Genomic DNA, 21,499 nt, shown 5'->3' on the forward strand with positions numbered 1-21,499 from the left:
GTGCGAGGTCGTCGGGGGTGTGTTGCCGCCCTGGGCGAGTCGTAGAGTGTGATGCTCTGGCCCAAATGTGTCTTGGGACCAAAAAAGGGCTTGGTCGGGCAAGGTCGGGGGCGAAATCTAATGGTCAGCTGGGAACAGTATCGAAGATGTATGTGTATAAATAGAAAGTTACATAAAATCAACGAAGAAGTTAAAAAAATGCCAGGCAGAATTATTTTCAGTGGGACTGCGGAACCGCGCCGCGGAAATCAGAGCCGCGCCATGACGCGCTCCGATAGCGCCAGATAGCGATAGATGGTTACATTCCCAATCAAGGCTTATGCGGTGGTCACCCGGCCTGAGATGAAAAACAAATTCTTGGCTCGGTATTGAAGATGGCTACGCAGCCAGATAGCAGCGTCCGGCACGAGAAACTTTCAAGGTCATGATGTGTCGACTACATGCGACCCTAAAGCCAGCACAACACAGAGGAAGGATATTAGTTGGATGAAGTTCAATAGAAATTAGATCCGTATGCAACGGAGCTTCAAAATATTAAAAATGATACATTAGCAATTGTAGGCAATTTATGCTAGGGCAATAATTTGAGGAGCAGTGGAAAAACGACCTTCGGACACCAGGCAATATGCTGCCAATACTAGTGGGCCTTCCCCAGGGATCGAGGCCGCTAAAAAATTAAGCTCTCTTGCTTGCGTCACCAGTGGCGTCCAGAATCCATCACCTTTCATCCGAGCTTGTTGACAACTTTCCATCTTCAAAAGAACAAATTCGTCGGCTGCTTTGATTCGTCTCGCTACCGTTATCGCACCGCAAACAATACTTACGCGAAATCTCCCCCGATTCGCGCGCAATTCCCGACGCTTGGCCGCCCTCGCAACCACGACGCCCATACTGCGCCTTGGCTCAGTTGCCACCCCGCTGCTTGGCTCGACCTTGTCCTATCAAACCGAGACGAGACGTTGAAAAATCGGGGGTTTCTGCCTTCCTCCCTTGATCACATCATCCTCACCTCCGAAGCCGCGCGCGCGCATACCCTCCGAGAATAACCGCCCCGACCCGATAACCACCCAGTCGTCATGGCCTTCTTTTTCGTCTGCGGCCAGCAGACCTTTCGGTCCGAGGTCAAGGGCTACGAGGGCCTCATCACCCAGTGCCACCACTGCGGCAACATGGGCGCCCGCGTGCAAAAGGAGCGCCCATTCTTCACCATCTGCTACATTGTACGTGGAACTCGCGCGTGTCTTCCTCCCACGGCTGGGCCCCTGCTAACCATGACTTTCTTAGCCGGTCATCCCATTCACCATTTCCGGGTACCAGGACGTCGTATGCGGCATCTGCAACTTTCACCAGCCCCTCGAGAAGCGCCCGGATGTGATGGCTATGGCCAACGGTGGCGGCGGCGGCGGCGGCGGCGGCGGCCAGCAGGCACAACAGCAGCAAAACGGCGGGCAAAAGCCGCAAGGCCCGAACCAGCAAGGATACAATCAGCAAGGATACAACCAGCAAGGACAGTATCAGCAAGGGCCGTCGCAGACACAGTACGGCCCGCCTCCACAGGGTTACTACTCGCCGCCGCCGCAGGGCGGTCAGCAACAGCCGCCACCACAGAACTGGCAGGGGCAGCAACACCAGTAGCATGTTCGGGCGGCGGTCGTCACAGTACGTGTGTTGATATTTCATGTTGAGAGTAGGGGAGCGACGGTGTTGCGGGGTTGCATATGGGGGCGTATGTGGGTGATTCACAGCAGAGTGGTGCTGTGAGCTTTAGGGTGTTGCAGCCATTGAAGAACGCCGGCCGAGTTTTGATTTGTATTCGAGAGCACTGACGTTTATTATAGTTTCAGACAGTATTCTTTATCGATTTAATATGGTTGCAAAATCGGAGTTGCCGATCGCTACAGGATTTCTATGTGCGGACGGCATTCACAAGCAGCAATTCTTTTTTACGCGGACCAGTTTTGTGATGATGAGTGACAACAGCCAGATTCTATTCCAACAATACCTTCCTTCTACCAAACCAGTGCGGGCTCCCGGGTATAGAAACGTTTTTGTTTGAACAAAGAAAGAAAAAGGAAACTTACCTGATGGCTTACCTGATAGAGTGGGTGTCCTTGGACACCGGGGAACCACTTCCACCAGCCAGCGGACACGGCAATTCAGGCCCTGTCGCACTGCTCCCACCCCTGGTTCCATTCACCGGCTCACTCTTAAAGTGGCAGCGGCGAATGTGCGCGGCGAATGTGCGCGGCGAATGTGCGCGGCGAATGTGCGCGGCAGCATTGTAGTCAATGCCATAGAGCTTCCTTGCCATGTGCCGCCGCGGCTCCCGCCCATGGTGCCGTTTACCAGTTCACTCTTATAGTGACACCGGCGAATGTGCGCGGCGAATGTGAACCAGCTTCATATAGAGATACTCGAGGTATCGGATCTCTGGCCATGTGCCGCCACTGCTCCCGCCCATGGTTCCATTCACCGGTTCACTCTTAAAGTGACAGCGGCGAATGTGCGCGGCAGCATTGTAGTTGACGCCGTACGCTTTCGAGCGCGGCAGCTCTTGCAGCCTCCCTCTCTCATCCTCAGGAGGATGACGGGGGCGGCGGCGGCGGCGGCGGCGGCGAGGGAGCACCGGAACGTGCTATGCACTTTGTCCCTTTTACAGCCGCCTCTCTCATGAGGTGGTGGCGGTAGTAGTTAGTAGCTTCCACCCGCAGGAGCATGCTATGCGCTTTTATCCCTCTTACTACCGCCTCTTCTCACGAGGATGACGGCGCCGCCGCCGATGGCTTCCACCCGCGCTCGAGGGCGAGCTCCCTCGGCATCCAGAGGTCGTCCAGCGTGACCCAGAGCTCCTCCGCGACGCAGTCCGGGCAAGCCCCGAGCACCATGCGGCGCAGAGGGTAGAGGGATGGCGCCGTGACCTCGCCGCACCCGCCGCACCCGTCGTCGGGGACCAGCACAAAGCTCCGGTCCATGACGTCGTTGCACATCCAGTAGACGACCGTCCATTCTCGGCGGCACATCTTGGCTGGCTGCTTGGCGAAGCGTTGTGTAGTAGCACAGGAAAAAAACGAACAAGAGGGAAGTGCGTGCGTGCGCGGTGCGAGATGTGTGCGCTGTCGTGCAAGAGGGCCGGCCGACCGCCCCCGCGTGGAGGGGGACACGCAGCGTCCTTTGTTGTTGTTGCTGGGACGCTTTTATGTTTTGGTTTTTTTCCCGGTCGAATGATTCGACGACTGGGCCAGGAGAACGCAGCAATGACCTTGGGAGCACTGGGAAGGGAGTTGACCTTGGGGGCCTTTGGAAGCCTTGCTGAGGTTGTCAAGGCAGATGGAAGAAACGAATGAATGAAGGCGGCCAAGGCAAGAGAGGTGATTGCTGCCAAGTTTGTCTTTCCGTCTGATTTTCGTTTGTATCTGCTTCTTCCAAGTTTTCCATCTGGGAAGGGGGGGAGGAAAGCGGACTGTAAATACCTGTCCTTCTCGCACGATCCGCTGCTCGACGTATCCTTCCCGGCAACATCATGTGATTGATTGTAGCACATCGTATCAAACTGCATCGAAGAGCAAACTCTCTCGAGTCTTGATAGCCAACCATTCATTTCATCCCGCGTCTTCGGTTCTACAGTACGACGTGTATGAGTGATACGAAGTGCGTGTATGCGCGACGAGGGCCGTGGTCTCGCCGAAGACTCAAGGTCATATGACGTCTGCCGCGGTTACACTCTGCCTTCACGCTCTTCATAAACCTTCCCACGAGAATCAAATATTGGGAGTACAGTGCTACGCTGGCTTGCGAGCACTGTTTCAAAGTTGCTGCAGTTGGCGACGAATCTGGCAAGAGGCGCGAGAAAACAACAGACCATCACAGCAGCACCAAGTTGCACCGCCGTCTGGGTGACCGTGATACGCGAAAAGCACGCTCTTTTCGATTTCAAGTTGCCGTAGGTTCTGCTGGAGTGGCTTGCTCTTTGCTCTTCCCACCCCAGCTAGGCCTTTCTCTACTCGCCGCTTTGCCCCGTGCCAGACAGAGGTGGACAGCTGCAGAAGGCCAGGCCACGGGCTAGCATCCAGGTACAATCAGGTAGGTCTGAGTGAGTGCTAGAACCTCACTTGAAAAAGCAAAGAAAACGTACGTGTCGGTTCGTCTGGCCTGTGGGAAGAATGGCCCTTCTCCAAGCACTGTCAAGCCCAGCCAGCACATTGCTAAGGAGAAGTCTGTGGTTCACAAAGTCGAAGTAGAACTAGATCGTATTCGTTAGCCTCTCATCACTGGCTGAGATACAACGGCCGCGAAGATTTTCTAACGAGGAACTTGTCAGCTTGTAGTCTTGTAGACGGGGGATACAGGGGGTCTCATTGGCTTCTATCCGCAAACAAGATTACATCTTGACGACCCCCCTCTATCCCATTTTCTCGCCATGATACATTTCAATTTGTGCGACTTTTAAAGAGCTTCCCACATAAGCAAGAACCCAGCTAACCCCCTAACCCCCCCGCTCGGTGCTGCTCGCGACCACCTGCGACGCCCCAGCGGCGGGCATCCCGCACCCGCCGCAGCCGTCGTGCGGCATCAGCTGGAAGAAGGACGTCTTGGCATCCCGGCACAGCCAGTACGTCACGGTCCAGTCCTGGCGACACATGATACTGCTCTCTTCTTAGTAGTGGTTAAGAGCTTGGCTTGTGTTGTGTTGATTTCTTTTCTTCGCACACAGTGTTGACGTCGGACGTATGGTGTTGGTCGGATCATTCGTTGGGGTCAAGCAAGGGTACTCACCAGTCGACGATCCAAAGGGCCCTGAGAGAAGTGGTTGTGGAGTGGACTCTGTGAGGAGGGTGTTTTCTGGCATTCCATTTCCAGCCTTCGAGTTCGAGTTCGGGACCCGAATGCTCTTAAAGTACTCGCTGAGTTTGTCCTCGTCACAGTAGTACTTGTCCGTGACAAGCCATGTGACAACACCATATTACTGTAGATGCCTTGCTGTGATTCTCGGCTTTCTCGATGCCAAATCGCCACTGGTGAAAGTGAATGGGCTCCGTTTCACTTGCTTCGTGAGTCACAGCGACACTCCTCCTCATACCGACGATGACGTAGACGCCTAGCTTGCAAATGACTGTATGATATTCGCTATAATGCAATGGTATCTCAATTCTCAAACATGTTTTTTTGTGTAGATCGATCGAATCACGCAGGCCCTGCTCCAGAGGATTTATGCAGTCCGCTGCCGCTGCCGCTGCCGCTGCCGCTGCCTCTGCCGCTACCACTCCCGCTCCTACTAATGCCACTGCTCTCGCCCCAACCACCGCGGCTCATCTTCAAACTCTCCTCCATGGCTCTCTTCAGCTCCTCGTCCTCGTCCTCATCCTCATTCGTGCTGATGCCCTTGCCCTTGTTTCGCTTTCTAAACTCCTCCTCTGCCAGGCTCTGCTTCTTGATGTACTCCAGCACAATGTCCTCCTCGTTGCGTTCCGTCTCGGCCCGCTCCATCTCCTCCTTAGACGCAGCAATGGCTCGCTGCAGCTCTAACTCTTCCTCGTCCGTCACGTCTTGTGCTGGAAGCTCCCCCGGCTGCTGATTCTGCTGCGACTCGTGAGCGGGTAGCTCTCGCCGGTAGCCCGGTGCTTTTTCGGCGCCGTACAGGTCGTCCATCGCCGCAGGCTCTTCAGTCAGTATCGGTCGCGACGACGGTGTTCCGGTGAAGGAAGAGGAGGACGGTCCGGGAATGCCCAACTCCTCGGTAGGATAGCCGTACTCTTCCGCCAGGCTCTGTCGCATGGCGAACTGAATCAGGTCCTGGAACTCTTCATCGGTAATCTTGAACGCTTCGTCTTCAAAGATGGACGGGTCATCGTTGCGAATATTCTTCTCGTCAATCCAGCCCGTTGCTGGTAGAGCGCCGCTCTGACGCATGACACGCAGACTCTCACGAATAGCAGCCTCGATTTCAGCGTCATCTTCTACGACACCCTGCGATGTTTCCCTTACAGACGCCTGGATAGCGCGCTCCACCTCGTCCTCTTCCTGTGCCTTGTTCACCTTCTCGACGGCCTTTGCAGTAGCGGGTGGCGTGACAGGCACTAGCGACTCGACGTAGCCGCGCTTCCACGTCTGCTTCTCTTCCTGCATGCGCTTTCTCTGCGCCGGAGACAGGTGCCGCGTCTGGAGCCAGCCTGTCCGCGGCTTGGAGAAGCCCTTGTCCATGATGGAAACGGTGTCGCTGCTGTCTTCCGTGGGCAGCGGCGGTGGCGGCGGGAACGGCCCCTCGGTGCTGCCCATTCTGCGCTTGAGGTCGTAGAAACGAGACAGATCAAACTTGACCGTGTTCCAGCGACGCAGGATGTCCTCACATTCGCCGTCGGACGAGCGAGACAAGTCCAGCTCACCCTGCTTGATGCGGGACGAGAGGATGTAGTTGTACACGCTGCGGCTCATGTGCTTGCCAAGCTCGGCATGGACGCCTTGCATGGCGTATCCGGGAAGACCGAAGATGCCGGCGGCGGGTTTCAGGATCAGGCCACCGATGCCCTTACCAACGCCCTTGACGAGGCCAACAGCGCCATCCTTTTCCGCACCATGCAGGGGCTGGCGGACCAGGCCAGAGATACCGTCAAAAAAGCCGTAGCCAAGCTCCTTGCCGGCGACCTTGATGCCAGAAGACAGGTCTGTGACCTTTTCAACCGGCCGCACCAGGTCATCATTGTAGAGGCGCGGCATGTTGCGGAATCCCTTGGCCAAGCCGAGGCAAAAGTTCATAGGCGACTTGACGCCCGCCTCGATGATCCTGTTGACACCCCTCGCGGTACCCACTGCACTCTCCATGCTAAAGGCCATGCCTGGTGACATGTGCTCCTCGCGAAGGCTCCGTTGTTTGGGAGATGCGGCCTCTGGAGGCTCCGTCTGCCTTGTTGGTGTATCGGCACCAGTGTCAGGGGGCGTATCCGGCGTGTGCGGTGTGTGCGGTGTATGGAGAGACGACTGGGAAGCATTTGCATCTCGTGATATGGACGGGCGGTTGTCGCTTTGAGACATGTGACTGGAGGTTTCTGTTGGTCTGGACATGCTGTCGCTGTCTTTCTTGTATTTTCTGTGCGATTTCCACAGGTCCCTTGGCATATCAGCAATAGCCATACCAATCGTTCCAATAGACAACATGATGGCGGCTGCTCCCGCGGATACCGGATCAGTGGGTTGGTCATCGGTGTTGAATTCGCAAGGGCGGTACCTATAGATGTTAGTGACCAGATCCAAATGGCACATCTCCCTCAATGCTTACAATTTGAGATCCGTGTATTTTATGACATTGTGCTCGACGAGAACAGCAACCGCAAGAGGGCTGAGTCGCACCTTGGTCCTTCGCACACGCCATGCAGCTGCACGGCTCGGCGCGACAGAGCAGCGCATCTTGTCAATGTCAAGATGCTTGTGGAAGCTGTATCCACCCTCATCCGTTCCCTTTTCCTCCCGAATCTTCTGACCCAGAACCTTGGCCTGCTCCATCGTCTCCGGCTCGATGCACATCTTTATGGCTTCGGCAAGTTTCTCCGCCGTCAGGTCCTTGTATGGGATGGGTTCGGGGCCGGCCCCTGCGCGCGCAATCATGGACCCCCAAAACGGCTGGTCGCCGAAGAAGGGCACGACAAAGGTCGGCTTGCCGGCCTTGATGCCCGCTGCTGTGGTTCCCGCGCCGCCATGGTGCACGACGGCGGAGACGTGCTGGAAGAGCCAGTCGTGAGGCACGTTGCCGAGCATGTAGACACCCTCTGGCAGGCCGACGTCGTCGGCGCCGAGACCGCCCCAGCCCTTGGAGACGAGGGCACGGATTCCGGCAAGGTGGATGGCGTCAAAAATCATGCGCGTCATGGCGTTGGGGTCGTCGACAACAATGGACCCAAAGCCAATGTAGACTGGCGGCGGACCAGCATTGAGGAAGGCGTCGAGCTCAGGATCCGGCGTGTAAGAAGACGCAAGGTCGAGAAAGTAGAATCCAGACACGTCAATGTTGTTGCCCCAATCATTGGGTTTGGGGATGAGGGCCGGTGACCAGCAGTACGTGTACGATATCCTGAGCCGTGTCAGCAGGCCAGGCGCCCATAGCGGTGACAGCTCTGGTAGCTCCAGGGCCTTTTCACGAAATCGGTTGATGACGTCGCCGAGGCCTTGCCACGTCATGATTTCGACAAGCGTATAAGTCAAGTTGTTGGTCAGTGTATCGTCGAGGTTGCTAGATTGAATATTCGCGAGCGGGTGTTGAAAGGCCCGCGTTGGCGTCCAAGGCATGGTGAACATCATGTGCAGCGGGATGCCCATCTTCTCTGCAATGTGGATGTGTGCGAAGCTTGGCGGGTTCGCGATGATGGCATCGGCCACAAAGGGGAGGTCCGCCGGGTTTCCCGGCACCTCACCAGCGTCGAAGCTAGCCGGCGCGTGGCGCGCGTGCGGCTTTGGCGGCGGGCCGAGGCCGTTGCCGGCCTCGATGCAGGAGCGCCAGCAGCCCATGAGGATCTCCTCGATTCCGCGGCGGCGCTTACTGACCTCGCCGCTCTTGAGGGCGTCGAAGCCGGGCATGAGGCCGGGGTTCTTGACCATGAAGGCCATGAGCTCGGCGGGGTCGCCGCCGATGTTGAAGAACTCGAGGCCGCTGTCCTCGACAAACTTTTGGAAGGTGGCGTGGGTAGCGATGCGCACGCGGTGGCCGTAGGAATCGCGCAGCGTCTTGCCGAGGGCGACAAAAGGCTGCACGTCGCCGCGCGAGCCGACGATCTGGATGACGATGTTGAGCGCCGGCGGCGGCGTCTGGCCGGGCAGGCCGCCGAGTGTTGGCGGGATGTAGGCCGGCGGAAGCGGCTCCTGGGTCTCAGCGACGGAAACCTGCCTGTCGACAACGGGTGCGAGCAGCTCGGCGAGACGGCGGTTCTTGGTGCTGATATTGATGTTGACACGGCCATCGCCTGGGGTGAGGCCTTGTTAGTGTCTTGCTCCCTCATTTCGTGTAAACAACGCTTTTTATTGGATGGGCGTCCTTACCTGCCACAGCGGCGCCGGCCTGAAAGCCGGGCTGCGAAAAGGTGACCTTATCGACCTGGTCGCCGTAGGCCGGCGGGGCCTCACTAGGCACATCCAGGTTGGGCATGACGAAGCCGTCGGTGATGAGGGACTCCTGCGAGATGCTGCCCTGGGCTCTCAGCGAGTCCCGGTTCTGCTGCCGTGTCTGTGCATGGGCCTGCGCCTGCGCCTGGCGACGGGCGATAGCTTGCTTGTCGTCAAGTAGGGTCATGATGATTGATGATGGCGGGGCATCAGACTAAAGCCGTAGGTGTGCTGTGCGAGATAAACGAGGGGAGCAGGTCGCGTTGCCTAGGGCAGGCAAGCGAAAAGAAAAGCGCTCAGAATCTAGAGGTCGCGCCAAAGGTACACCAGGCAAATCGAAATCTCGGAGGGAGGGAAGGCGGTGATTGCTGTGTAGTCAAACTTGGTCGCGCACCATGACAGATGGGCTTGGTGGGCTGCTGCTAATGATGACGTTGGCGCCTCTGCCCGTTTGCCTTGACTCAGAACTGGTGGCGGGCAGTGATTGATGAGGCGTAGCACTGGACTGACAAGCGTGCTTCAGAAGTAGAGGATGCCCAGTGGTTCAAATAGAGACCAGGACTATGTTAGAATCGTGACTGTGGGACGATAGCATGTGTCAGATGTGTGAGCAACGAACAAATGCCCAGACACCAAGCCAGGTGTCGGGAGAGCTCTCACGGCCCACTTTGTTGGCTACATCCGAAGCATCAGCATTGGTCCTGCGAATGCCCTCAATAAATGTGTACGTATGAGATGGTGACCAATTGGACTTTTTTCTTCTTAGTTTCTGTATATCCGGACTTCGGTTGGACCCAGCCTGGGGTTCAACCCAACCCAGACTCTCATCAACAGGCTGGCAGCAGCCACTTGAGTGACGCAACATATACAAGATATCAAGGCTTTTGAACACGCGTGTTGCCTAACCCTATGTAACCAACACTCCTCTCGGGGTTCCTTATTTGGAAGACATCTCGCGAGTTGATCAGCCCCATGCCTTTGACGTCCTGCCTGGACGGAGCTTCCGCTAGCTACCGACATACATACTGTAGCAGGTGGCGGCAGCCTCAAAGCCCCCCAAACCCACCACACCTGTCCACTCGGGTAGGTAATAATGGGGAGCGATATGCTCGACGGCTGCTGCCTGGATGCGTTACGAATAAAAAAGGACGAAAATAGCCGCAAGAACTCCAATTTGCAGCTCATCTTCAATGCCAAGATGATCAACGCTTTCCGCTCCCGCAGCCTCGTTTTCCTGTTTGGAGCTAGGCTCTCGGCTGTGCAGCTACGCGTACGTATGCTTGTCCTCGCCCAATGGCAGATTATACGCAAAACGTAAAACAACGGCTGCTTTTCACCACGCAATTTACCTGCCAGCTATACAGGACACAATCGCTACTCTGTTAGCACCCACAGCGAATAACCGAACCACGCCATCACATCACATTGGCCCTGGGTCTATACATTTTCATTGGTATAATACAACATGCCGAGCCTCAGCCAGAACAAGTCAATGCCTGACGTCAGAGGCCCTTGTAACTGCCAAGAATATAGGACGCACTGTACCGGTTCACCCAAAGAATATTTCCCAAACATCATCATTTGAACAAATCAAAAAAAGTTCCCGGGTTCCCCGTCACGACGACCAGGCGACGCACAACCTGCCTATCTCGTCCATCCCATGATTCTTTTTATCCGCCGTCTCGCCCATTGTTCTCTACCGTATATCAGAACTCGCCATTTAGCTCGAGAATTTTCGGGTAATCTTGGCAATAACTGCAGCACATTGTTAGACCGGCGCAGCCAACCGAAAGACCACCAATGATACGCACTGTGAAGAGCAACAACGCTGAAAATGAAGACAAGAGAGAGAACGAGAACAACGACAGGGTCGACCTTGAGACCGGGAGACTCATCGGTGTAGAGTCCTGTGAGAAAGACGTTAGCAATCACCCAACACTATAGCAATAGGCCCAAATGGCGCAGAACAGCACACAACAGCCTCCCCTCCCCCCTGTCAACGTAGATTCTATCAATGGGAAAGACAAGCAACCCATTGAAGCCACCCAGGAGGATTTTCGGTGAAGAGACGCTGGACGAGATGCGGTGCCAAACAGGGCCCGAGCAAGGGCAAGAGACGTACTCAGCATGGTGCTGCTGGAGCCGCCGGCGCCGGCCGAGCGGGTGCTGCTGGGACGAGCATTGGCAATCTTCTCCTTCTGGTCGGCGGCGGCGCGGCGGCGGATGGCCGTTCGGGGTCCGCCGGGCGGCGTGGGCGATGACGGGCGGTTGAGACTGGCGCCGGTGGCAGCGCCTTCGGGCGAGGAAGCGCGAGGAGAAGACTGTGTTTTATCCAGAAACGTTAGCCTACAGTTTCCCATCTAGAGATGCGCGCGGTTGTGTCGTCTCAGAGGGTTGCGCCAACAGCCAGGGGCCTCACGCGACGAAGAAGCAACAGGGTGTTCTGTTGCCTCTCTCGCCTCGCATGCGTCCTCCCCCTCAATTGGCTTGTTCGCTTTTCGTGGACGTACCATTATATGTTGTGGAAAGAACCGGAGAAAGAAGGAGCGAAAATGGAAGGAGAGACCAAAGTCGACGAACCGCTGCAGGATTGATCGATTCTGGGTAACGAGAGATGGACAAGGAGGGATCGTGGAGGTGGTGTGCGACTGAGAGCTAGCGCAACTGTACCTACCAACCAAGGCCCGCCAGCCAGTTGAGGCCACATGCACCAGAAAAGGGTCTCCTCGACCGGGCCAGCGGCAGAACAATGTTCCGGCAGCTTTTGGTATACCTACCGTTTTGGGACGAAATGCATGAATCGTTATGCAGATGCACGTTAGGAATGCAAATGATGAATTGTTTTCTTTTTTCTTCCCAAAAAGGATGAAGAGTATTAACTTGACGATGAAACAAAACCTTCATCGATGAATGGTGGTCCATCTTCCCGCATCATTTGTGGACGCTGCTTGAATGCGCAGGCCCAGAGCAACCATGCAACTCGTTCAACAGCTTTGATACGAGCTTCACAATTTGGGAAAAGATTTACAATTTGAGGCAACTATGTATAGTAAGAGGTATCTTTTTTTCCCTTTCCCACTTCCGCTGGTCTTTCTGCATTTCAACCGTAGCGTCCAACAGAAGAAGTAAGAAGACATGACAAAAAACACATCAAAAAGAACAAAGAAGAAAATTTTGAAAAATCACCTGCTGCCTTTCCCCCTCCTCTTCCTTGTTCGTCGTTCTTCTCTCTTTCTGATCCCCGTGTATGCATTAGACCAGCGACGAAGCTTTCTACCACAGGAAGAAAACGTAGAAAAAAAAGACACCAGGAGAAAGAAGAGAAACCCCTGTGACCAAAAACGCCTTGCGCTATGAATGGAATACTGTAATTTCCCATCGGAAGCTCTGCAGAGATGTAATAAAATAGAGATTTCAAAAGGTTATTTTGAATGACAAAGGAAGAATGGAAAAATGCAAAAAAAAAAAAAAAAAAAAAAAATTTGTTTTTCCCCGCTTGTGAGGAGGTCTTTTTTGTGCTGCTTAAAGAGTGACATCGAGAACGAGGCTGACATCCGAAACCTTGGAGCCAGCGAGATCCTCGAGAACGGGAATCAGATCAAGCAGTTCGTTGTCGTGGGCGTCAGAGAACCAGCTGCTGATAGGAACGGCGTGTTGAGGGTGGAATATGTACGAGGTCGGCGAATTATCGATGATGATGGTGTCTTTGAGGTCGCGTCCGACTTGTGACAGGTCTTTGACGTAATTGCCCTGGTGGTTATAGCAGCTTTCGCGGAAGAGTCGGTGGTGGACGACGTTGTGAATGTCAAGCTGGTCTAATAGAGGATCACCATACTGTGGATTGGTTAGCAAGGCAGGCAGGCAATGCACGTAAAATAGTTCTTGGGCGTACCTTGGAGACGGACGCGGTGAAGACAACGACTTCGTACAACTCGCCCACTCTCTTCATGAATTCATCGACGCCAGGTCGCTTAATGACGTATACGTTATGATAATTGCCTTCGATTTCGACAGGTATTGTAAAGTCAGCTTGGTGCAAAATCTGTGCGCGACTTGTTAGCATTACATCGAGAAAGAGGTCATTGTGCGACTCTACGTACCTTAAATGAGCTGTGTACAAGGGTTTCATCGAGATCGAGAACCAGGCACTTTCTTCCCTTGTGCTCAGGTGCAATGGGCGGCAGCAGCCACTTGCGCTGCTCCTCCACAGCATTAGCGGGGGGGAGAGGGACGGCTGTTGCGACGGCTGGCCCCGGCGGTGGAGGAGGCACACTTCGCTCCTCGGGCTCTTCAGATGGTTCGACGACCGGCGTCTCGTGAGCTTCCTCTGGTGCGTCAGGCATATCGACGTCGTCGCCATTGGAGGAATTGCCTCCGCCGGCTGATTGTGGCGCACTAGGAGGCTCGACGGCAACAGCAGGCGGGTTCTCCTGGTGTGTAATGGTTTCTTCCACGATGACATCCTGAGAGCCGCTAGCTGCCGCTTGTTGGTCCGCAGCAGCAGCCGTGTTATTGGCCTTCTCATTCGAGTTGCGGGCATACTGGTCCTGCGAGGTTTGGGATCGAGATTTTGCCGTGGTCGGCCGTTGAGGGAGTTTGTTTAGTTTGTGAACATTGTTCTTATCCTCATCATCCGGAACACCGCAGCAGCCAAGCAGAGCAAGCAGACCTCCCTTCTTCCTTCTTTGCTTCTGCTCGCTGGTAGAGGGTGAGCTGGGTTGTGTGTTACCTGGTGAGCCAGCAGCATCATTGTCACCAACTTGGCGCGCAGCACTTAGTGAACCATTGCCCTGAACGTCGGCATAGCTGTTCTTGGAGTCTTTGGACCGAGCACTGCTGCTGCTGCGGCCAGTGGCAGATGGCGCTGTTTGGATTTTTTGCTGCGAAGAGGATCTCGAAGGGACTTTGAGCATGCCTTGGCTTTGGCGAGCGGAGCCAGCCTCCTCGGAGATTATCGTGTCGCTGTTTTCGGTTCCCATAATTGTGGCTTGGTTTATGGCCGTATCACGTTTCGCATCGGTGGTTTGAACAGACGTCTGCGCGCGTTCGTGCACAGTATTTTCGCTGAATGCTAGACCAGGGACGAGCGGTTAGAATCTGCAATGCACAAAATATACCAGTCATGATGAAGCTGCTCCGCTCGACGGCATGCTGCGACGAGCGCGAGGCAAAGAAAGAGAAGGGTTTGGAAAGGGGTCAACACTCACATCAACAAGCAATTGGGCTGGACAAGGGCGCAACAGTCCAAGCCCAAGGTAGGCGGGTAACAGAGCCAGCCGTACCAAATGCGATGGGGAATTGTCGAGACGCGATGTCTGGATGCTGCAAAATTCGCTAAAGGAAAGACGGTGGCGATGACAATGTCCGACAATTTTTGGCGAGAGGTCGGTCGCGTTGAGGCTGCGGGAGGAGGATCGAGTCGTCGAGGACGTGAAGCCCAGATTAATTCGGGGGGCGCCTAGCTACGACAAGCCAATCGCAGCATGTACGGTCAGGGCTGGCGGGCGGGTGGAAACAAGCCCGAGCTGAGCGACCAGGAAACAGATACGCAGCGTCTGTTTTGGTGATGGACGACGGGGACGACGACGACCACGGGGCGAAGTCGCGAGATGGAAGAGCGGAGGGGAGCGGGCGTATCGGAGGTTGTATGGATGGAGGAGGCTCGTGGCGCCAGGAAAACGAAAGGCCCGTGGAGCGAGCGGGATGGATAGAGGAGGTTGAGAGGCAACAGGCAGAGCAAGAGGCAGGCGCAGGAGGCGAGCGAGCCAGTGGTGTCGGCGACGGGAGAGCTGGGCAGGCTTGCTGGGTTGGCTGGGCTGGGGCGTGGCCCGTGGCCCGTAGGGTAGATGGAGACGGGGCGGGCTGGCTGGCTGGCTGGTTAGTAGGACCAGACTTGCTATTTCGGTACATCGACAAACGAGGGATTAAGGAGACACGCAATGTATCTATCTTATTACCTAGTTATCAAGTCAGGTAGTATCCGTAGCCTATCTCAACTAGATGGTCAGCGCTGCGGACCGGACGCGAACCTTGTGTGTGCTGGGGCCTGGTCTTTTACCAGCTCGCTCGAGGTACCCTCCGGTAACTCTTGTCATCCACTCGTCTGGCTGGCTGCTGGCGAGACGGGCATGGAGCGGGGGGCCCTTGTTGGTGTGGGTGGGGTCTGCCATGAGATTAAACCGCCTCCAGCGCTTGACACTGATAGGCCAGTGCCAAGCTCCCGTGAACCAGGGCCGCTCCAAAAACCTCCAGGGCACTCCAGGGCTGCTGGAAAGGAACAGGCTTCTCCCCTGAGCGGCGCCTGGGGTACAGCAGCCAGCCGGGGCCAAGATATGAGCAACAGTCCCCCTGGTGTAAATTGCGGCTTGAGCTGGGGGGTCCCGCGGGTAGCAAGAAGTGGAGGGGATCAAGGAAAAAATCGAGTCTTGCTAATTTCCCATCGCCAGAGCGAAAAACAAAAAAGGAGTTATTAGCCATGCAGTTGTGCTGGTAACCTGCCTGGGTGACCGAGAACCATGGCCCCAGTAACGGAGCTGCTAGGCGGGCACTTTCCACTGGCTTCAGCACCAGTCTCTTTCAAGCTCACAGGTGTACCTCCATGTATGTATTTATCTCATGTCCTCCACTGTCGGCAGTCAATGGCATCCAAAACCACCTGCCAAAGGCTATCCATACCTATGCCATATGCCCTCTGCATCCTGCACGCTACCTATATTGCACCGGTGATGAGCTCTACTCTACAAACCTGTTCGCATCCACATTCATCATCACCTTCCAGGCCTGTTCCTCTGGCATCCGGTGACGCCCTCGCGTGAGATGCTGCAGTGCGACGTCGTGTGCAAGTTGCAGCCAACCTTCTCGTCCTACAATAACTACCTAGTTAGGCGGCTCCGCCCTTGGATTGTTCCGCATCTTCGTTAGTAAACCAGCTGCCAACATTGAACCCACTGACTCATCCGACACCGTCTTCTGATACGACGTTCAACGGGGGGCTACTAGCCTGCCGAGCTGTGAAGAAGTGCTGTAGATTGGCCCGGGCCGCCCTAACATTGTTCTCCGTAACTTCAACAGCCCCAACCCGGCCGGCGGTGGTGGGGGATCGGCCTCATTTGAACACAGAGGAGTCGAAGTGAGCAACGTTAGTGGCCGGCTGGCGAAACAGGCATTGCATTACTTGATAGTCTGCTATTTCTACCAGTAGTTTGTCCCGCTTGGTTGCCAGACCTTTAACCATGCAGTGAAATATTCGCATGTCGCTCTGCTGCCATTTCCGGTGTCAGACAGCTTGGGGTCTTGTCGCGCTGCGACTTCGACCCCATCAGAGTGTCGTCGCCGCTTTGATTGGCCCTCTTGGCGCCCAGCGTTCCTGATGGCCACTTAACAGGAGCTGCTAATGCCTGACAGTGACCAGTCAAAGTCGCGGATGCATCGTGCCGTACAAAAAAGGAGCCACTGGCGAGCATATCACTTGGCAGCCACCGTGACAGGGTTCCCGGATCAAGTCCCGTTGGGCAGAGGTGAGATATCACGCAGCGAGTTTGAACCAAACATGTACAGATCATTGCCAAGTAGCAACGTTGAGACGGATGCTGGAGGCACTGTGGTGTGGGTGCGCAGCCTAGTTTTAGCGGCCCATTTCCGGTCCAGAACAAGTATGCCACCAATGCTTGAAGACATCCATCACACATCGTTCGGTATTGGGGTAGGTGATTGGCCGATTCTTGAATAAACTGTGACGGCCAAGCGCTTGCCATACGAGGTGGTAACCGATGGCGTGCTGTTGAAGATGGCAGTCCATTACTGAGGCTTGGACGTGTACGAATACTAGGAGTCGAACAGCCTGCCGGCTACTGACTGATCGATGTTATCGTACTAGAAGGATGCCGCCCTGCCTGCCCATACCCTGTAGTGGAAGGATGAGTCGTGGCGGCGGGCCGATGAGCCGAGTCTCTTCTGGAAGCAAGTGCGGCTTCTAATTTTGATGGCGCACCAATAATACAGCCCAGCAGTCAGCTTGGTAATATTAGACAAAAGTGGCCAACGTTACGCCTGTCAGACTGAGGCAAAGCCGGCTGCTTCTGGCATGGACAGCACATGTTTCTAGGCTCTGTTTGTAAGAGGAGCCATGGCGCGAGGAAAGCGGTCGGGCCGGGCTAAGCTGGTTCAACGGAAAAAATAAAGGGGAGGGGGAATAAATAAATAAATAAAACCTCACCATCACTGAGTCAATGATCAGCATCCAGCAGAAAGACTTCTCCCGGACTTGCCTCAACATCTGCAAGATCGAGAAAAGCTTCCGTCCCGCCTCGCCAGAGCTTCTCCAGAATCATGTGACTTGCCCCGGATTGGACGACGGCTTGGAGCTCCACAGAGAGTCAGAATCAAGCGGGACCCGTTTGACATGCCTCGGATAGCCTGCACTAGCTTGAGTTCACATGTTCGCCAAGTAGAGCAGCAATACCTTCTGACCAATTGACTTTTGCCCATCTAAATTGTCATCGTACAATCACGTCTGTCGTCGCATCATCAACAGGTTCAATCCTCTAACGACACATATTCCCATCGACTCACTCACCTACCTTGAGCTCCCACCCGCTTAGATCGTGCCAATCGTCATCGTCATAGTATCGAGCGACCCATGTCCTCCCTGACCATTGCCGTCATCTTCTAAGAGGCTTCCCGCCACCTCTCTCGCCAGCCCAACCTGGTGCACTCGGGCCTCGCTGTCAACACCCGTCGCTGCCATGGCTGCGCAGTCGACGCTGCGCAGCACCGCCGCTGAGCAGGCCATCGCGGCCTTCTTCGACAAGTGGACCGGTGCCGCCAAGTCGCGATTCCGCCACAGCTCCCGCGCAACCCGCATCCTCGCGACGCTCGCCTTCATCGCCTCCCTCGTCGTCAGCGCCGAGGGCACGCGCCGCTGGTGGAAGAGGAGCTCCCACGAGCACGAGCAGGGCCGCAAGCTGGTGCGCACCAACTCGTGGCTGCACAACGATGATGGCTCGCGCACCATCTACGTCCCGTATAAGCACGGCACCTCCAAAGTCACAATCAACACCACTAAGCCTCTGACCTTTGAAGCCCACCGGCGGCTCTTTCTCAACCCACCCCGTGTCTCTGGCCTGGGCGACGCCGCGGTGCCTTCAGCTCAGACAAAGCCTGGCCTGAACCTGGCCTTCCTCCACCAGTTCCTCAGCCTCATGAGCATCATGATCCCGCGCTGGACTAGCAAAGAAGCCGGTCTGCTACTCAGCCATGGCATCTTCCTCATGCTACGAACCTATCTGTCACTTGTTGTCGCACGTCTAGATGGCGAAATTGTTCGCGACCTGGTTGCAGGAAACGGAAAGGCCTTTGCCTGGGGTATCGCCAAGGTTAGTTGACTCGCTATGGCGACGCACACTTGACTAACAGTATGCTACAGTGGCTCGGTCTTGGAGGATTCGCATCCTATACCAACGCCGCGATCAAGTTCCTCGAATCCAAGGTGTCTATTGCCTTCCGCACACGACTAACAAGATATATCCACGATCTGTACCTCAACGAGAACATGAACTACTATAAGCTATCAAATCTCGACGGCGGCATCGGTCAAGGAGCCGATCAATTCATCACACAAGATCTCACTCTCTTCTGCGCCGCTGCTGCAAACCTGTACTCGTCTCTCGGAAAGCCGTTTATCGACCTCTGCGTCTTCAACTTCCAGCTATACCGATCACTGGGGCCTCTAGCCCTGACTGGCCTGATGAGCAACTACTTCCTGACTGCAAGCATCCTTCGCAGATTATCCCCGCCATTTGGAAAACTCAAGGCTGTAGAGGGCCGGAAAGAGGGCGATTTCCGCAGTCTCCATGCTCGTTTAATTGCCAATGCCGAAGAAGTCGCGTTCTATGGCGGCGCTGACACGGAAAAGACGTTCCTTAACAAGGAGTACAAGTCGCTCAAGAGCTGGATGGAGGGCATTTATATGCTCAAGATCCGTTACAACATTTTGGAGGACTTTATCCTCAAGTATAGCTGGAGTGCTTATGGCTATTTGTTGGCCTCGCTACCGGTCTTTTTGCCAGCTTGGGGTGGCGTTGGAGGACTCTCAGAGATGGTGGACCACGTTCAAAAGGGTGGCCGTGAACGCAACCGAATGAAGGATTTCATTACGAACAAGCGGCTCATGCTATCACTTGCTGATGCAGGTGGTCGCATGATGTACTCGATCAAGGATTTGGCCGAGCTTGCCGGCTACACCAGCCGTGTATACACGCTCATCTCTACTCTGCACCGAGTCCATGCCGACGCATACTATCTGCGCAACGCACAAAATGAGCTCTACTCGCTCTCCGACGTTCAAGGAACCATTCAAAAGGGCTTTGACGGTGTTCGGTTCGAGCAGGTCCCCATTGTGGCCCCCAGTCTGTGGCCACAGGGCGGCGATGAGCTGGTAGACTCGCTTTCCATGATTGTTCGAAGCGGCGAGCACCTGCTAATTTCTGGGCCCAACGGCGTCGGCAAGACGGCCATCGCGAGAGTTCTGGCTGGCCTTTGGCCCGTCTACCGCGGCCTGGTCAGCCGGCCCAAGAACATTGGCGAGGATGGCGTCATGTTCTTGCCCCAGCGCCCGTATCTCAGCCCCGGTACTCTCCGCGACCAGGTCATCTACCCGGACGGCCACTTGGACATGCGTCTGAAGCGCAAGTCCGAGGATGACCTGAAGCGTGTGCTGGACGAGGCTAAGCTTGGATACCTACCCGACCGCGAGGGCGGCTGGGATACACGCAAGGAGTGGAAGGATGTACTGAGTGGTGGTGAGAAGCAACGTATGGGCTTTGCTCGCTTGCTGTACCACGAGCCCAAGTACGCCATCATCGACGAGGGTACCAGCGCCGTTTCTAGCGATGTCGAAGGACTCCTCTACGAAATGTGCAAGGAGAAGGGTATCAGTAAGTTGACTTTTTTCTTTCGTTAGAGTGTCGAGGACCTACCTCGCTAACATGCTTTCCTTAGCCCTCATCACAATTTCTACCCGCGCATCGCTTAAGAAGTACCACACCTACAACCTGGTCCTCGGGCAAGGCGAGACCGGCGACGAGTGGGAGTTCGAGCGCATCGGCACAGAGCGCGAGAAGCTTCAGGTGGAGAAAGAGCTGCAGGAGATTCGCGAGAGGCTGGCACAGGTTGACGAGTGGAAGCAAAGACGACAAGACATCGACAAGGAGCTGGCGGCAGTGTGGACGGACCAAGGCGAGTCCCTCGAGGCGCCCGAGTATATCGAGTCGTCCGAGACTGCTGGCGAAGAGGCGGCGGAGGCTACAACTGCATAGACGGCGTGAGGAGTGAGGCTGGACGATGTAGAAAATGCATCTATCTCTGTATACAAGCATACGCGTGTTGTCCATCTGTATGTATGGTGGGAATTTTTGCAGCTTTTGAAGAGAAATCAAATACCAAAGAATACATGAGCCTCATAATCAGGACCGGTCAAGCGAGAGGTTTACGTCCACCAATGTACCCATGTCCCGGATGCGAGGTAAAACGGCCAATGCAAGTGAGAGGCATGTCGCACGGCTTACGCCGACAAGTACCATGATGCTGACTTGATTCGGGAAAAAGTCACATGTGGGTGTACAAAAGGCTCAGACCTGTGGTTTCTTTTTTCTCAATGTCGTAGGCTCAATAGTTGGATGATGTCATGTTGGCAACTGCTTGACAAAGTATTGCCACAAGAATTACACTGCACAAGACATTGGCACATACCGATGATGGCAGGGTAAGATATAGGAGAAGGAACACGACCAGAAAATTTCTTTTCTTCTTCGAAAACTGACAATCTCGTACCTCCATCGGAGGAGTAGATGAACGTGTGTCTTGTGTGCAGGAACCCTGTTGGTAAAGGACTCTTGAACCACGGCGGGCAACTCAAGGGACGTCCAGCGCTCCAAGAGAATATGTGGGAGGATTTTAGAGAAACCAAATCGTCAATTAGTTTACCCTGCCTAGTTACCAACTAACCGTTGATTTATTCCAACGTGGTGATGGAGCAGGTAATTTACTCGTCGTTGCTAGTACCTGCTAGTGACGAAGCTAGTTGGGCAGGGACAAAAGAAACAAAACCTCGGAAAAAAGCAAAAAAATAATGACTGACGCGAAAGTGAAGAGAACCGAGAAACAGGCCAGTTTCCACTTGAGAAGGAGACGGCAACTGCCTAGAAACAGGGTCTCAGAAGCCACCAACACAAGACGCCGAGACGACCCTTGGGCCTAACTAATACAAGTCCCTTACAACAAGACAAGGAACCCCTCTACAGGGGAGGTTGTAAGGGGTCTTTATTACAAATAAGAGGGATGCTGGTGAGCAATAAAGAATGACCTACCGAGGTGGGTTGCGACGGGCTATCCCGTGCCCCGGCCATCCGTCATATAG

The 21,499-nt window shown here is 55.0% G+C and overlaps 6 protein-coding genes across 6 annotated transcripts; 2 read left to right on the forward strand and 4 right to left on the reverse strand.

Annotated features, from left to right (window-relative positions):
• Nucleotides 1-1,076: 1,076 nt before the first annotated feature.
• ISF_00451 (hypothetical protein) lies at nt 1,077-1,635 on the forward strand (the record flags this gene model as incomplete). The annotated part of the gene is made up of 2 exons (XM_018844058.1): nt 1,077-1,220; nt 1,285-1,635. 2 exons carry the CDS (start codon nt 1,077-1,079, stop codon nt 1,633-1,635), a joined length of 495 nt encoding a protein of 164 aa, XP_018708508.1.
• A 1,118-nt stretch (nt 1,636-2,753) lies between these two features.
• ISF_00452 (hypothetical protein) lies at nt 2,754-3,020 on the reverse strand (the record flags this gene model as incomplete). Its single annotated transcript, XM_018844059.1, has 1 exon — nt 2,754-3,020. One exon carries the CDS (start codon nt 3,018-3,020, stop codon nt 2,754-2,756), a length of 267 nt encoding a protein of 88 aa, XP_018708509.1.
• A 2,161-nt stretch (nt 3,021-5,181) lies between these two features.
• Nucleotides 5,182-9,271, reverse strand: ISF_00453 (UDP-glucuronosyl/UDP-glucosyltransferase; the record flags this gene model as incomplete). Its single annotated transcript, XM_018844060.1, has 3 exons — nt 5,182-7,219; nt 7,271-8,945; nt 9,022-9,271. 3 exons carry the CDS (start codon nt 9,269-9,271, stop codon nt 5,182-5,184), a joined length of 3,963 nt encoding a protein of 1,320 aa, XP_018708510.1.
• Nucleotides 9,272-10,804: 1,533 nt separating this feature from the next.
• ISF_00454 (Preprotein translocase Sec, Sec61-beta subunit, eukarya) lies at nt 10,805-11,597 on the reverse strand (the record flags this gene model as incomplete). Its single annotated transcript, XM_018844061.1, has 4 exons — nt 10,805-10,839; nt 10,896-10,991; nt 11,207-11,405; nt 11,595-11,597. The coding sequence occupies 4 exons, from the start codon at nt 11,595-11,597 to the stop codon at nt 10,805-10,807; spliced, it is 333 nt and encodes a 110-aa protein (XP_018708511.1).
• Nucleotides 11,598-12,606: 1,009 nt separating this feature from the next.
• Nucleotides 12,607-14,063, reverse strand: ISF_00455 (plasma membrane phosphatase required for sodium stress response; the record flags this gene model as incomplete). The annotated part of the gene is made up of 3 exons (XM_018844062.1): nt 12,607-12,918; nt 12,977-13,126; nt 13,185-14,063. 3 exons carry the CDS (start codon nt 14,061-14,063, stop codon nt 12,607-12,609), a joined length of 1,341 nt encoding a protein of 446 aa, XP_018708512.1.
• A 3,765-nt stretch (nt 14,064-17,828) lies between these two features.
• On the forward strand, nt 17,829-20,399 carry ISF_00456 (peroxisomal ABC transporter; the record flags this gene model as incomplete). The annotated part of the gene is made up of 3 exons (XM_018844063.1): nt 17,829-18,458; nt 18,509-20,018; nt 20,083-20,399. 3 exons carry the CDS (start codon nt 17,829-17,831, stop codon nt 20,397-20,399), a joined length of 2,457 nt encoding a protein of 818 aa, XP_018708513.1.
• Between the last annotated feature and the right edge of the window lie 1,100 nt (nt 20,400-21,499).

Source organism: Cordyceps fumosorosea (assembly GCF_001636725.1).
Source record: "Cordyceps fumosorosea ARSEF 2679 chromosome Unknown scaffold_1, whole genome shotgun sequence".
NCBI classification, from domain to species: domain Eukaryota; kingdom Fungi; phylum Ascomycota; class Sordariomycetes; order Hypocreales; family Cordycipitaceae; genus Cordyceps; species Cordyceps fumosorosea.